This window comes from Salvelinus alpinus, chromosome 1, assembly GCF_045679555.1.
Source record: "Salvelinus alpinus chromosome 1, SLU_Salpinus.1, whole genome shotgun sequence".
NCBI lineage: Eukaryota > Metazoa > Chordata > Actinopteri > Salmoniformes > Salmonidae > Salvelinus > Salvelinus alpinus.
In genome coordinates, this window is record NC_092086.1 from 3479950 (window position 1) to 3494949 (window position 15000).

Genomic DNA, 15000 nt, shown 5'->3' on the forward strand with positions numbered 1-15000 from the left:
GTTGTTGTTGTTGTTGTTGTTGTCGTCGTTGTTGTTGTTGTCGTCGTTGTCGTCGTCGTCGTTGTTGTTGTTGTTGTTGTCGTCGTTGTTGTTGTTGATGATGTTGTTGTTGTTGATGATGTTGTTGTTGTTGTTGATGATGTTGTTGTTGTTGTTGTTGTTGATGATGTTGTTGTTGATGATGGTGTTGTTGTTGTCGTCCCCCCAGTCTGAGATGTTGCTTCAGCATCAGTCCAATCCGTGTATAGTGGACAATGCAGGAAAGACTCCTCTTGATCTGGCCTGTGAGTTCGGCAGGGTCGGGGTGAGTACCTGACCTTTACCAACTTCCTCACCTATTTACTGTTGTGTTGTTGTTTGGATGGACTTTGGGGCACTGGTTCCAGCCGGGGGTTTATGTTCATAAACCCAATTAACTACTCAGTTAACTCTAATTACATACAATCATATAGTTTCAGGGTGGAATATTCTAATCATTAATTTAAGCATATAAATTCCATCCACAGTTAGTAGACCTCCATTTTTCACTATCCCGGGTGACGTTGTTCTAACCAAGGGTGATGTGCCGTTTTATTTTTTGTTTTTTTAAATGACCAAAAAAAACTATTGGGCTTGTTTGGCAGATTTTCTACCAGACTGAAAACTACTAGACTTGACCAAACGGGCTTGGTTAAAACTAATAGCCTTGGGCTAGCACGCTTGGTTAAAACTAATAGCCTTGGGCTAGCAGGCTGGGTTAAAACTAATAGCATTGGGCTAGCAGGCTTGGTTAAAACTAATAGCCTTGGGCTAGCAGGCCTGGTTAAAACTAATAGCCTTGGGCTAGCAGGCTTGGTTAAAACTAATAGCCTTCGGCTAGCAGGCTTGGTTAAAACGAATAGCCTTGGGCTAGCAGGCTTGGTTAAAACTAATAGCCTTGGGCTAGCAGGCTGGGTTAAAACTTATAGCCTTGGGATAGCAGGCTGGGTTAAAACTAATAGCCTTGGGCTAGCAGGCTGGGTTAAAACTAATAGCCTTGGGCTAGCAGGCTGGGTTAAAACTAATAGCCTTGGGCTAGCAGACTGGGTTAAAACTAATAGCCTTGGGCTAGCAGACTGGGTTAAAACTAATAGCCCTGGGATAGCAGGCTTGGTTAAAACGAAAAGCCTTAGGCTAGCAGGTTGGTTAAAAGTAATAGCCTTGGGCTAGCAGGATTGGTTAAAGCGAATAGCCTTGGGCTAGCAGGCTTGGTTAAAACGAATAGCCTTAGGCTAGCAGGCTTGGTTTAAACTAATAGCCTTGGGCTAGCAGACTTGGTTAAAACTAATAGCCTTGGGCTAGCAGGCTGGGTTAAAACTAATAGCCTTGGGCTAGCAGACTTGGTTAAAACTAATAGCATTGAGCTAGCAGGCTTGGTTAAAACTAATAGCCTTGGGCTAGCAGGCTTGGTTAAAACTAATAGCCTTGGGCTAGCAGGCTTGGTTAAAACTACTAGCATTGGGCTAGCAGGCTTGGTTAAAATTAATAGCATTTGGCTAGCAGGCTTGTTTAAAACTAATAGCCTTGGGCTAGCAGGCTTGGTTAAAACTAATAGCCTTGGGCTAGCAGGCTTGGTTAAAACTACTAGCATTGGGCTAGCAGGCTTGGTTAAAACTACTAGCATTGGGCTAGCAGAATTGGTTAAAACTACTAGCATTGGGCTAGCAGGCTGGGTTAAAACTACTAGCCTTGGGCTAGCAGGCTTGGTTAAAACTACTAGCATTGGGCTAGCAGGCTTGGTTAAAACTACTAGCCTTGGGCTAGCAGACTGGGTTAGATCAATATGCAACTAGCACACTGCCAGAAAATGTTACCTTGTGATGGCCGGTGTGGGATTTTGCTCCAGCTATGCAGTAAATGTGTGTGTGTGTGTGTGTGTAGGTGGTACAGCTCCTTCTCAACAGTAACATGTGTGTGTCTGTGTGTAGGTGGTACAGCTCCTTCTCAACAGTAACATGTGTGTGTGTGTGTATAGGTGGTACAGCTCCTTCTCAACAGTAACATGTGTGTGTCTGTGTGTGTGTGTGTGTGTGTGTGTGTGTGTGTGTGTGTGTGTATAGGTGGTACAGCTCCTTCTCAACAGTAACGTGTGTGTGTGTGTGTATAGGTGGTACAGCTCCTTCTCAACAGTAACATGTGTGTGTCTGTGTGTGTGTGTGTGTGTGTGTATAGGTGGTCCAGCTCCTTCTCAACAGTAACATGTGTGTGTCTGTGTGTGTGTGTGTGTGTGTGTGTGTGTGTGTAGGTGGTACAGCTCCTTCTCAACAGTAACATGTGTGTGTGTGTGTGTGCGTGTGTGTGTGTGTGTGTGTGTGTGTGTGTAGGTGGTACAGCTCCTTCTCAACAGTAACATGTGTGTGTGTGTGTGTGTGTGTGTGTGTGTGTGTGTGTGTGTGTGTGTGTGTGTGTGTGTGTGTGTGTGTGTGTGTGTGTGTGTGTGTGTGTGTGTGTGTGTGTGTGTGTGTGTATAGGTGGTCCAGCTCCTTCTCAACTGTAACATATGTGTGTCTGTGTGTGTGTGTGTGTGTGTGTGTGTGTGTGTGTGTGTGTGTGTGTGTGTGTGTGTGTGTGTGTGTGTGTGTGTGTGTGTGTGTGTGTGTGTGTGTGTGTGTGTGTATAGGTGGTCCAGCTCCTTCTCAACAGTAACATATGTGTGTCTGTGTGTGTGTGTGTGTGTGTGTGTGTATAGGTGGTCCAGCTCCTTCTCAACAGTAACATGTGTGTGGCCCTGCTGGAACTTAAACCAGGAGATTCTACTGACCCCAACGGGACCTCTCCTCTCCACCTGGCAGCCAAGAACGGACACATAGACATCATCAGGTAACACACACACACACACACACACACACACACACACACACACACACACACACACACACACACACACACACACACACACACACACACACACACACACACACACACACACACACACACTCTCTCTCTCTCTCTCTCTCATCAACAAATGACCCAGCCTTATATGGTCATACTATAATTATACTATCAACAGATTACCCAGCCTTATATGGTCATACTATAATTATACTATAAAACAAATGACCCAGCCTTATATGGTCATACTATAATTATACTATAAAACAAATGACCCAGTTAACCATGTTAGGGTATATTGATAGTTGGAGTTTAGTATTTATTGGGCTGTTGTGTATTGATTGAAATACTGTAACTTTTCATTCGATATCAAGTTGTATGTGTTGATGGAGGGAGGTGATTTAGTATTTAATGCATTTTTTGCAGCGTGTTAATTTGCATATGAAATGTGTTTCAGTTCGGGGCTGCGTGTTAAATTGTTTTTGAAAAAGTGAATTTTGTTTGGACAAATGTGCTCAAGCAATCGACAAAAACTTTCACGATGAACGTATTTGGGGCAAATAAAGATATAAAACAATTATTTAAAAAAATGTGTGTGTGTTGTGTTTGTGTGTGTGTTTGTGTTGTGTGTATGTTGTGTTTGTGTGTGTATGTTGTGTTGTGTTTGTGTGTGTGTGTATGTTGTGTTTGTGTGTGTATGTTGTGTTGTGTTTGTGTGTGTTCCCCAGGCTGTTGATCCAGTCTGGAATAGACATCAACAGACAGACCAAGGCTGGCACGGCCCTGCATGAAGCAGCTCTCTGTGGGAAGACTGAGGCTGTTCGCCTCCTGCTGGATGTAAGAGGAAATACAACTAACCTTTAATCATTAACCCCTAACCCCTGACCCCTGACCCCTGCATGAAGCAGCTCTCTGTGGGAAGACTGAGGCTGTTCGCCTCCTGCTGGATGTAAGAGGAAATACAACTAACCTTTAATCATTAACCCCTAACCCCTGACCCCTGACCCCTGCATGAAGCAGCTCTCTGTGGGAAGACTGAGGCTGTTCGCCTCCTGCTGGATGTAAGAGGAAATACAACTAACCTTTAATCATTAACCCCTAACCCCTGACCCCTGACCCCTGCATGAAGCAGCTCTCTGTGGGAAGACTGAGGCTGTTCGCCTCCTGCTGGATGTAAGAGGAAATACAACTAACCTTTAATCATTAACCCCTAACCCCTGACCCCTGACCCCTGCATGAAGCAGCTCTCTGTGGGAAGACTGAGGCTGTTCGCCTCCTGCTGGATGTAAGAGGAAATACAACTAACCTTTAATCATTAACCCCTAACCCCTGACCCCTGACCCCTGCATGAAGCAGCTCTCTGTGGGAAGACTGAGGCTGTTCGCCTCCTGTTGGATGTAAGAGGAACTACAACTAACCTTTAATCATTAACCCCTAACCCCTGACCCCTGACCCCTGCATGAAGCAGCTCTCTGTGGGAAGACTGAGGCTGTTCGCCTCCTGCTGGATGTAAGAGGAAATACAACTAACCTTTAATCATTAACCCCTAACTCCTGACCCCTGACCCCTGCATGAAGCAGCTCTCTGTGGGAAGACTGAGGCTGTTCGCCTCCTGCTGGATGTAAGAGGAACTACAACTAACCTTTAATCATTAACCCCTAACCCCTGACCCCTAACCCCTGCATGAAGCAGCTCTCTGTGGGAAGACTGAGGCTGTTCGCCTCCTGCTGGATGTAAGAGGAACTACAACTAACCTTTAATCATTAACCCCTAACCCCTGACCCCTGACCCCTGACCCCTGCATGAAGCAGAGCTCTGTGGGAAGACTGAGGCTTAACCATTAACCCCTAACTCCTAAACAGCTCAGCTACACTTCTGCCTTATTTGTGTAAAGGTGGCACGAGTACAGGGTTAGAACCAGGGTAGAGACACTAGTGTAGGGTTAGAACCAGGGTAGAGGCACTAGTGTAGGGTTAGAACCAGGGTAGAGGAAGACTGGTGCATTAGAACCAGGGTAGAGGCATTAGTGTAGGGTTAGAACCAGGGTAGAGGAAGTCTGGTGCATTAGAACCAGGGTAGAGGCACTAGTGTAGGGTTAGAACCAGGGTAGAGGCACTAGTGCAGGGTTAGAACCAGGGTAGAGGCACTAGTGTAGGGTTAGAACCAGGGTAGAGACACTAGTGTAGGGTATGACCAGGGTAGAGGCTCTAGTGTAGGGTTAGAACCAGGGTAGAGACACTAGTGCATTAGAACCAGGGTAGAGGCACTAGTGTAGGGTTAGAACCAGGGTAGAGACACTAGTGCATTAGAACCAGGGTGGAGACACTAGTGTAGGGTTAGAACCAGGGTAGAGGAAGCCTAGTACAGGGTTAGAACCAGGGTAGAGACACTAGTGTAGGGTATGACCAGGGTAGAGGCTCTAGTGCAGGGTTAGAACCAGGGTAGAGACACTAGTGCATTAGAACCAGGGTAGAGGCACTAGTGTAGGGTTAGAACCAGGGTAGAGACACTAGTGCATTAGAACCAGGGTAGAGACACTAGTGTAGGGTTAGAACCAGGGTAGAGGAAGCCTAGTACAGGGTTAGAACCAGGGTAGAGACACTAGTGTAGGGTATGACCAGGGTAGAGGCTCTAGTGCAGGGTTAGAACCAGGGTAGAGACACTAGTGTAGGGTATGACCAGGGTAGAGGCTCTAGTGCAGGGTTAGAACCAGGGTAGAGGAAGCCTAGTACAGGGTTAGAACCAGGGTAGAGACACTAGTGTAGGGTATGACCAGGGTAGAGGCTCTAGTGCAGGGTTAGAACAAGGGTAGAGACACTAGTGTAGGGTATGACCAGGGTAGAGGCTCTAGTGCAGGGTTAGAACCAGGGTAGAGACACTAGTGCATTAGAACCAGGGTAGAGGCACTAGTGTAGGGTTAGAACCAGGGTAGAGACACTAGTGCATTAGAACCAGGGTAGAGACACTAGTGCATTAGAACCAGGGTAGAGACACTAGTGTAGGGTTAGAACCAGGGTAGAGGAAGCCTAGTACAGGGTTAGAACCAGGGTAGAGACACTAGTGTAGGGTATGACCAGGGTAGAGGCTCTAGTGCAGGGTTAGAACCAGGGTAGAGACACTAGTGTAGGGTATGACCAGGGTAGAGGCTCTAGTGCAGGGTTAGAACCAGGGTAGAGACACTAGTGTAGGGTATGACCAGGGTAGAGGCTCTAGTGCAGGGTTAGAACCAGGGTAGAGACACTAGTGCATTAGAACCAGGGTAGAGACACTAGTGTAGTGTTAGAACCAGGGTAGAGGAAGCCTAGTACAGGGTTAGAACCAGGGTAGAGACACTAGTGTAGGGTATGACCAGGGTAGGGGCTCTAGTGCAGGGTTAGAACCAGGGTAGAGACACTAGTGTAGGGTATGACCAGGGTAGAGGCTCTAGTGCAGGGTTAGAACCAGGGTAGAGGAAGCCTAGTACAGGGTTAGAACCAGGGTAGAGGCACTAGTGTAGGGTATGACCAGGGTAGAGGCTCTAGTGCAGGGTTAGAACCAGGGTAGAGACACTAGTGTAGGGTATGACCAGGGTAGAGGCTCTAGTGCAGGGTTAGAACCAGGGTAGAGACACTAGTGTAGGGTATGACCAGGGTAGAGGCTCTAGTGCAGGGTTAGAACCAGGGTAGAGACACTAGTGCATTAGAACCAGGGTAGAGACACTAGTGTAGTGTTAGAACCAGGGTAGAGGAAGCCTAGTACAGGGTTAGAACCAGGGTAGAGACACTAGTGTAGGGTATGACCAGGGTAGGGGCTCTAGTGCAGGGTTAGAACCAGGGTAGAGACACTAGTGTAGGGTATGACCAGGGTAGAGGCTCTAGTGCAGGGTTAGAACCAGGGTAGAGGAAGCCTAGTACAGGGTTAGAACCAGGGTAGAGGCACTAGTGTAGGGTATGACCAGGGTAGAGGCTCTAGTGCAGGGTTAGAACCAGGGTAGAGACACTAGTGTAGGGTATGACCAGGGTAGAGGCTCTAGTGCAGTGTTAGAACCAGGGTAGAGACACTAGTGTAGGGTATGACCAGGGTAGAGGCATTAGTGCATTAGAACCAGGGTAGAGACACTAGTGTAGGGTATGACCAGGGTAGAGGCTCTAGTGCAGGGTTAGAACCAGGGTAGAGGAAGCCTAGTACAGGGTTAGAACCAGGGTAGAGGCACTAGTGTAGGGTATGACCAGGGTAGAGGCTCTAGTGCAGGGTTAGAACCAGGGTAGAGACACTAGTGTAGGGTATGACCAGGGTAGAGGCTCTAGTGTAGGGTTAGAACCAGGGTAGAGGAAGTCTGGTGCATTAGAACCAGGGTAGAGACACTAGTACAGGGTTAGACCCAGGGTAGAGACACTAGTGTAGGGTATGACCAGGGTAGAGGCTCTTGTGCAGGGTTAGAACCAGGGTAGAGGCACTAGTACAGGGTTAGAACCAGGGTAGAGACACTAGTGTAGGGTTAGAACCAGGGTAGAGGCACTAGTACAGGGTTAGAACCAGGGTAGAGGCTCTAGTGCAGGGTTAGAACCAGGGTAGAGACACTAGTGTAGGGTATGACCAGGGTAGAGGCTCTAGTGCAGGGTTAGAACCAGGGTAGAGACACTAGTGTAGGGTATGACCAGGGTAGAGGCTCTAGTACAGGGTTAGAACCAGGGTAGAGGCACTAGTGTAGGGTATGACCAGGGTAGAGGCTCTAGTGCAGGGTTAGAACCAGGGTAGAGACACTAGTGTAGGGTATGACCAGGGTAGAGGCTCTAGTGTAGGGTTAGAACCAGGGTAGAGGAAGTCTGGTGCATTAGAACCAGGGTAGAGACACTAGTACAGGGTTAGAACCAGGGTAGAGACACTAGTGTAGGGTATGACCAGGGTAGAGGCTCTAGTGCAGGGTTAGAACCAGGGTAGAGACACTAGTGTAGGGTTAGAACCAGGGTAGAGGCACTAGTTCAGGGTTAGAACCAGGGTAGAGGCACTAGTTCAGGGTTAGAACCAGGGTAGAGGAAGCCTAGTGTAGGGTATGACCAGGGTAGAGGCATTAGTGTAGGGTTAGAACCAGGGTAGATGAAGTATGGTGCATTAGAACCAGGGTAGAGACACTAGTACAGGGTTAGAACCAGGGTAGAGGCACTAGTGCATTAGAACCAGGGTAGAGGGACTAGTGCATTAGAACCAGGGTAGAGGCACTAGTACAGGGTTAGAACCAGGGTAGAGGAAGTGTAGTGCATTAGAACCAGGGTAGAGGCACTAGTACAGGGTTAGAACCAGGGTAGAGGCACTAGTACAGGGTTAGAACCAGGGTAGAGGAAGTCTGGTGCATTAGAACCAGGGTAGAGACACTAGTACAGGGTTAGAACCAGGGTAGATGCACTAGTGCATTAGAAGCAGGGTAGAGGAAGTCTAGTGCATTAGAACCAGGGTAGAGGCACTAGTGCAGGGTTAGAACCAGGGTAGAGGAAGTCTGGTGCATTAGAACCAGGGTAGATGCACTAGTGCAGGGTTAGAACCAGGGTAGTGGCACTAGTGCAGGGTTAGAACCAGGGTAGAGGCACTAGTGCATTAGAAGCAGGGTAGAGGAAGTCTAGTGCATTACAACCAGGGTAGGGGAACTAGTGCAGGGTTAGAACCAGGGTAGAGGCACTAGTGCAGGGTTAGAACCAGGGTAGAGACACTAGTGTAGGGTATGACCAGGGTAGAGGCTCTAGTGCAGGGTTAGAACCAGGGTAGAGACACTAGTGTAGGGTATGACCAGGGTAGAGGCTCTAGTACAGGGTTAGAACCAGGGTAGAGGCACTAGTGTAGGGTATGACCAGGGTAGAGGCTCTAGTGCAGGGTTAGAACCAGGGTAGAGACACTAGTGTAGGGTATGACCAGGGTAGAGGCTCTAGTGTAGGGTTAGAACCAGGGTAGAGGAAGTCTGGTGCATTAGAACCAGGGTAGAGACACTAGTACAGGGTTAGAACCAGGGTAGAGACACTAGTGTAGGGTATGACCAGGGTAGAGGCTCTAGTGCAGGGTTAGAACCAGGGTAAAGGCACTAGTACAGGGTTAGAACCAGGGTAGAGACACTAGTGTAGGGTTAGAACCAGGGTAGAGGCACTAGTTCAGGGTTAGAACCAGGGTAGAGGCACTAGTTCAGGGTTAGAACCAGGGTAGAGGAAGTCTGGTGCATTAGAACCAGGGTAGAGACACTAGTACAGGGTTAGAACCAGGGTAGAGGCACTAGTGCATTAGAACCAGGGTAGAGGGACTAGTGCATTAGAACCAGGGTAGAGGCACTAGTACAGGGTTAGAACCAGGGTAGAGGAAGTCTAGTGCATTAGAACCAGGGTAGAGGCACTAGTACAGGGTTAGAACCAGGGTAGAGGCACTAGTACAGGGTTAGAACCAGGGTAGAGGAAGTCTGGTGCATTAGAACCAGGGTAGAGACACTAGTACAGGGTTAGAACCAGGGTAGATGCACTAGTGCATTAGAAGCAGGGTAGATGAAGTCTAGTGCATTAGAACCAGGGTAGAGGCACTAGTGCAGGGTTAGAACCAGGGTAGAGGAAGTCTGGTGCATTAGAACCAGGGTAGTTGCACTAGTGCAGGGTTAGAACCAGGGTAGTGGCACTATTGCAGGGTTAGAACCAGGGTAGAGGCACTAGTGCATTAGAAGCAGGGTAGAGGAAGTCTAGTGCATTAGAACCAGGGTAGGGGAACTAGTGCAGGGTTAGAACCAGGGTAGAGGCACTAGTGCAGGGTTAGAACCAGGGTAGAGACACTAGTGTAGGGTATGACCAGGGTAGAGGCTCTAGTGCAGGGTTAGAACCAGGGTAGAGACACTAGTGTAGGGTATGACCAGGGTAGAGGCTCTAGTACAGGGTTAGAACCAGGGTAGAGGCACTAGTGTAGGGTATGACCAGGGTAGAGGCTCTAGTGCAGGGTTAGAACCAGGGTAGAGACACTAGTGTAGGGTATGACCAGGGTAGAGGCTCTAGTGTAGGGTTAGAACCAGGGTAGAGGAAGTCTGGTGCATTAGAACCAGGGTAGAGACACTAGTACAGGGTTAGAACCAGGGTAGAGACACTAGTGTAGGGTATGACCAGGGTAGAGGCTCTAGTGCAGGGTTAGAACCAGGGTAGAGGCACTAGTACAGGGTTAGAACCAGGGTAGAGACACTAGTGTAGGGTTAGAACCAGGGTAGAGGCACTAGTTCAGGGTTAGAACCAGGGTAGAGGCACTAGTTCAGGGTTAGAACCAGGGTAGAGGAAGTCTGGTGCATTAGAACCAGGGTAGAGACACTAGTACAGGGTTAGAACCAGGGTAGAGGCACTAGTGCATTAGAACCAGGGTAGAGGGACTAGTGCATTAGAACCAGGGTAGAGGCACTAGTACAGGGTTAGAACCAGGGTAGAGGAAGTCTAGTGCATTAGAACCAGGGTAGAGGCACTAGTACAGGGTTAGAACCAGGGTAGAGGCACTAGTACAGGGTTAGAACCAGGGTAGAGGAAGTCTGGTGCATTAGAACCAGGGTAGAGACACTAGTACAGGGTTAGAACCAGGGTAGATGCACTAGTGCATTAGAAGCAGGGTAGAGGAAGTCTAGTGCATTAGAACCAGGGTAGAGGCACTAGTGCAGGGTTAGAACCAGGGTAGAGGAAGTCTGGTGCATTAGAACCAGGGTAGATGCACTAGTGCAGGGTTAGAACCAGGGTAGTGGCACTAGTGCAGGGTTAGAACCAGGGTAGAGGCACTAGTACAGGGTTAGAACCAGGGTAGAGGCACTAGTGCATTAGAAGCAGGGTAGAGGAAGTCTAGTGCATTAGAACCAGGGTAGGGGAACTAGTGCAGGGTTAGAACCAGGGTAGAGGCACTAGTGCAAGGTTAGAACCAGGGTAGAGGCACTAGTGCAGGGTTAGAACCAGGGTAGAGGCACTAGTACAGGGTTAGAACCAGGGTAGAGGCACTAGTACAGGGTTAGAACCAGGGTAGAGGCACTAGTACAGGGTTAGAACCAGGGTAGTGGCACTAGTGCAGGGTTAGAACCAGGGTAGAGGCACTAGTGCATTAGAACCAGGGTAGAGGTACTAGTGCAGGGTTAGAACCAGGGTAGAGGCACTAGTGCTGGGTTAGAACCAGGGTAGTGGCACTAGTGCAGGGTTAGAACCAGGGTAGTGGCACTAGTGCAGGGTTAGAACCAGGGTAGAGGCACTAGTGCATTAGAACCAGGGTAGAGGCACTAGTGCATTAGAACTATGGTAGAGGCACTAGTGCATTAGAACCAGGGTAGAGGCACTAGTGCATTAGAACCAGGGTAGAGGCACTAGTGTAGGGTTAGAACCAGGGTAGAGGTACTAGTGCAGGGTTAGAACCAGGGTAGAGGCTCTATTGCAGGGTTAGAACCAGGGTAGAGGCACTAGTGCATTAGAACCAGGGTAGAGGCACTAGTGTAGGGTTAGAACCAGGGTAGAGGCACTAGTGCATTAGAACCAGGGTAGAGGCTCTAGTGCATTAGAACCAGGGTAGAGGCACTAGTGCATTAGAACCAGGGTAGAGGCTCTAGTGCATTAGAACCAGGGTAGAGGCTCTAGTGCATTAGAACCAGGGTAGAGGCTCTAGTGCATTAGAACCCGGGTAGAAGCACTAGTGCATTAGAACCAGGGTAGAGGCACTAGTGCATTAGATCCAGGGTAGAGGAAGCCTAGTGGATTAGAACCAGGGTAGAGGCACTAGTGTAGGGTTAGAACCAGGGTAGAGGTACTAGTGCATTAGAACCAGGGTAGAGGCTCTATTGCAGGGTTAGAACCAGGGTAGAGGCACTAGTGCATTAGAACCAGGGTAGAGGCACTAGTGTAGGGTTAGAACCAGGGTAGAGGCACTAGTGCATTAGAACCAGGGTAGAGGCTCTAGTGCATTAGAACCAGGGTAGAGGCACTAGTGCATTAGAACCAGGGTAGAGGCTCTAGTGCATTAGAACCAGGGTAGAGGCTCTAGTGCATTAGAACCAGGGTAGAGGCTCTAGTGCATTAGAATCAGGGTAGAGGCTCTAGTGCATTAGAACCAGGGTAGAAGCACTAGTGCTGGGTTAGAACCAGGGTAGAGGCTCTAGTGCATTAGAACCAGGGTAGAGGCACTAGTGCAGGGTTAGAACCAGGGTAGAGGAAGCCTAGTGCATTAGAATTGACTGTAATTTAAATGTAATTGAACCCAACCCTGGATAGAAGAAGACCTAATCCTAATCCTAATCCTAACCCTAATCCTAACCCTAACCCTAATCCTAACCCTAATCCTAACCCTAATCCTAACCCTAACCCTAACCCTAATCCTAACCCTCAGCCTAATCCTAACCATAATCCTAATCCTAATCCTAACCCTAATCCTAACCCTAACCCTAATCCTAATCCTTGTCCCTACAGAGTGGTATCAATGCAGCGGTGAGGAACACCTACAGCCAGACGGCCTTGGACATAGTTTACCAGTTCTCAGCTTCACAGGCCAGCAGAGAGATCAAACAGCTACTCAGAGGTACAGGGGGGGGAGGGGATGTGTGTGCGTGTGTGTGTGTGTGTGTGTGTGTGTGTGTGTGTGTGTGTGTGTGTGTGTGTGTGTGTGTGTGTGTGTGTGTGTGTGTGTGTGTGTGTGTGTGTGTGTGTGTGTGTGTGCATGCCTGAGTGTGTGTGTGTGTGTGTGTGTGTGTGTGTGTGTGTGTGTGTATGTGTGTGTGTGTGTGTGTGTGTGTGTGTGTGTGTGTGTGTGTGTGTGTGTGTGTGTGTGTGTGTGCATGCCTGAGTGTGTGTGTGTGTGTGTGTGTGTGTGTGTGTGTGTGTGTGTGTGTGTGTGTGTGTGTGTGTGTGTGTGTGTGTGTGTGCATGCCTGAGTGTGTGTGTGTGTGTGTGTGTGTGTGTGTGTGTGTGTGTGTGTGTGTGTGTGTGTGTGTGTGTTGTGTGTGTGTGTGTGTGTGTGTGTGTGTGTGTGTGTGTGTGTCTGTGTGTGTGTGTGTGTCAGTGTGGTGTGTGTGTGTGTGTGTGTGTGTGTGTGTGTGTGTGTGTGTGTGTGTGTGTGGTGTGTGTGTGTGTGTGTGATATTAAACCAGCATGTCTCTCTCAGATGCGTCGGCAGCCCTCCAGGTCAGGGCCTTGAAGGATTACTGCAACAACTACGACCTGACCAGCCTCAACATCAAGGCTGGGGACGTCATCACGGTACACACACACGGGCGCGCGCACACACACACACACACACACACACACACACACACACACACACACACACACACACACACACACAGAAACGTACACACACACACCGCACTTACACACGCACATACAGGAGATAACAGGAACAGTTAGAGAAGGATAGATATAGGAGATAACAGGAACAGGTAGAGAAGGATAGAGGATAGATACTGGAGATAACAGGAACAGGTAGAGAAGGATAGATACAGGAGATAACAGGATTAGTTAGAGAAGGATAGATACAGGAGATAACAGGAAAAGGTAGAGGAGGATAGATACAGGAGATAACAGGAACAGTTAGAGAGGGATAGATACAGGAGATAATAGGACCAGGTAGAGAAGGATAGATACAGGAGATAACAGGAACAGGTAGAGAAGGATAGATACAGGGGATAACATGAACAGGTAGAGAAGGATAGATACAGGGGATAACAGGAACAGGTAGAGAAAGATAGATACAGGAGATAACAGGAACAGGTAGAGAAGGATATATACAGGAGATAACAGGAACAGGTAGAGAAGGATAGATATAGGTGTTAACAGGAACAGTTAGAGAAGGATAGATATAGGAGATAACAGGAACAGTTAGAGAATGATAGATATAGGAGATAACAGGAACAGTTAGAGAAGGATAGATATAGGAGATAACAGGAACAGTTAGAGAAGGATAGATACAGGAGATAACAGGACAGGTAGAGAAGGAAAGATACAGGAGATAACAGGACAGGTAGAGAAGGATAGAGGATAGATACAGGAGATAACAGGACAGGTAGAGAAGGATAGATACAGGAGATAACAGGACAGGTAGAGAAGGATAGAGGATAGATACAGGAGATAACAGGACAGGTAGAGAAGGATAGATACAGGAGATAACAGGACAGGTAGAGAAGGATAGAGGATAGATACAGGAGATAACAGGAACAGTTAGAGAAGGATAGATACATTCTACTGTTCTCTGTTTATTATATTCTACTGTTCTCTGTTGAATGTGTTTCTTCTCTCTGGCAGGTTCTCGAGCAGCATGTTGACGGGCGCTGGAAGGGCTGTATCCATGACAACCGTACAGGAAATGACCGCGTGGGCTACTTCCCTTCTACAATAGTGGAGGTCATCAACAAGAGAACAGGTGTGTGTTTGTGTACCTGTACCTGTACCTGTACCTGTACCTGTACCTGTACCTGTACCTGCAGTACGTCACTGTTAGAGTCCTTTAACCTGCAGTACATCACCTGATAGAGTCCTTTAACCTGCAGTACATCACCTGTTAGAGTCCTTTAACCTGCAGTACGTCACTGTTAGAGTCCTTTAACCTGCAGTACATCACCTGTTAGAGTCCTTTAACCTGTAGTACATCACCTGTTAGAGTCCTTTAACCTGCAGAACGTCACTGTTAGAGTCCTTTAACCTGCAGTACATCACCTGTTAGAGTCCTTTAACCTGCAGTACATCACTGTTAGAGTCCTTTAACCTGCAGTACATCACTGTTAGAGTCCTTTAACCTGCAGTACATCACCTGTTAGAGTCCTTTAACCTGCAGTACATCACTGTTAGAGTCCTTTAACGTACAGTACATCACCTGTTAGAGTCCTTTAACCTGCAGTACATCACTGTTAGAGTCCTTTAACCTGCAGTACGTCACTGTTAGAGTCCTTTAACCTGCAGTACATCACTGTTAGTGTCCTTTAACCTGCAGTACGTCACTGTTAGAGTCCTTTAACCTGCAGTACGTCACTGTTAGAGTCCTTTAACCTGCAGTACATCACTGTTAGAGTCCTTTAACCAGCAGTACATCACTGTTAGAGTCCTTTAACCTGCAGTACATCACTGTTAGAGTCCTTTAACCTGCAGTACATCACCTGTTAGATTCCTTTAACCTGTAGTACATCACCTGTTAGAGTCCTTTAACCTGCAGTACATCACC

General features: G+C 48.0%; 2 protein-coding genes across 6 annotated transcripts in view; both read left to right on the forward strand.

Moving 5' to 3' along the window:
• The window catches only part of LOC139569071 (phosphoribosyl pyrophosphate synthase-associated protein 2), a 393458-nt gene that overhangs the window by 105170 nt on the left and 273288 nt on the right, over positions 1–15000 (forward strand). The window lies entirely within an intron of this gene.
• LOC139568932 (caskin-1-like) overlaps positions 1–15000 on the forward strand; it is a 111307-nt gene that overhangs the window by 51820 nt on the left and 44487 nt on the right. For all 5 annotated transcript variants that reach the window (XM_071390945.1, XM_071390942.1, XM_071390944.1 and 2 more), the window contains exons 5-10: positions 209–304; positions 2708–2838; positions 3579–3687; positions 12261–12369; positions 12952–13046; positions 14088–14205. In XM_071390945.1, the coding sequence (XP_071247046.1) occupies positions 209–304; positions 2708–2838; positions 3579–3687; positions 12261–12369; positions 12952–13046; positions 14088–14205 (658 nt within the window). The remainder of the gene's footprint in view (positions 1–208; positions 305–2707; positions 2839–3578; positions 3688–12260; positions 12370–12951; positions 13047–14087; positions 14206–15000) is intronic.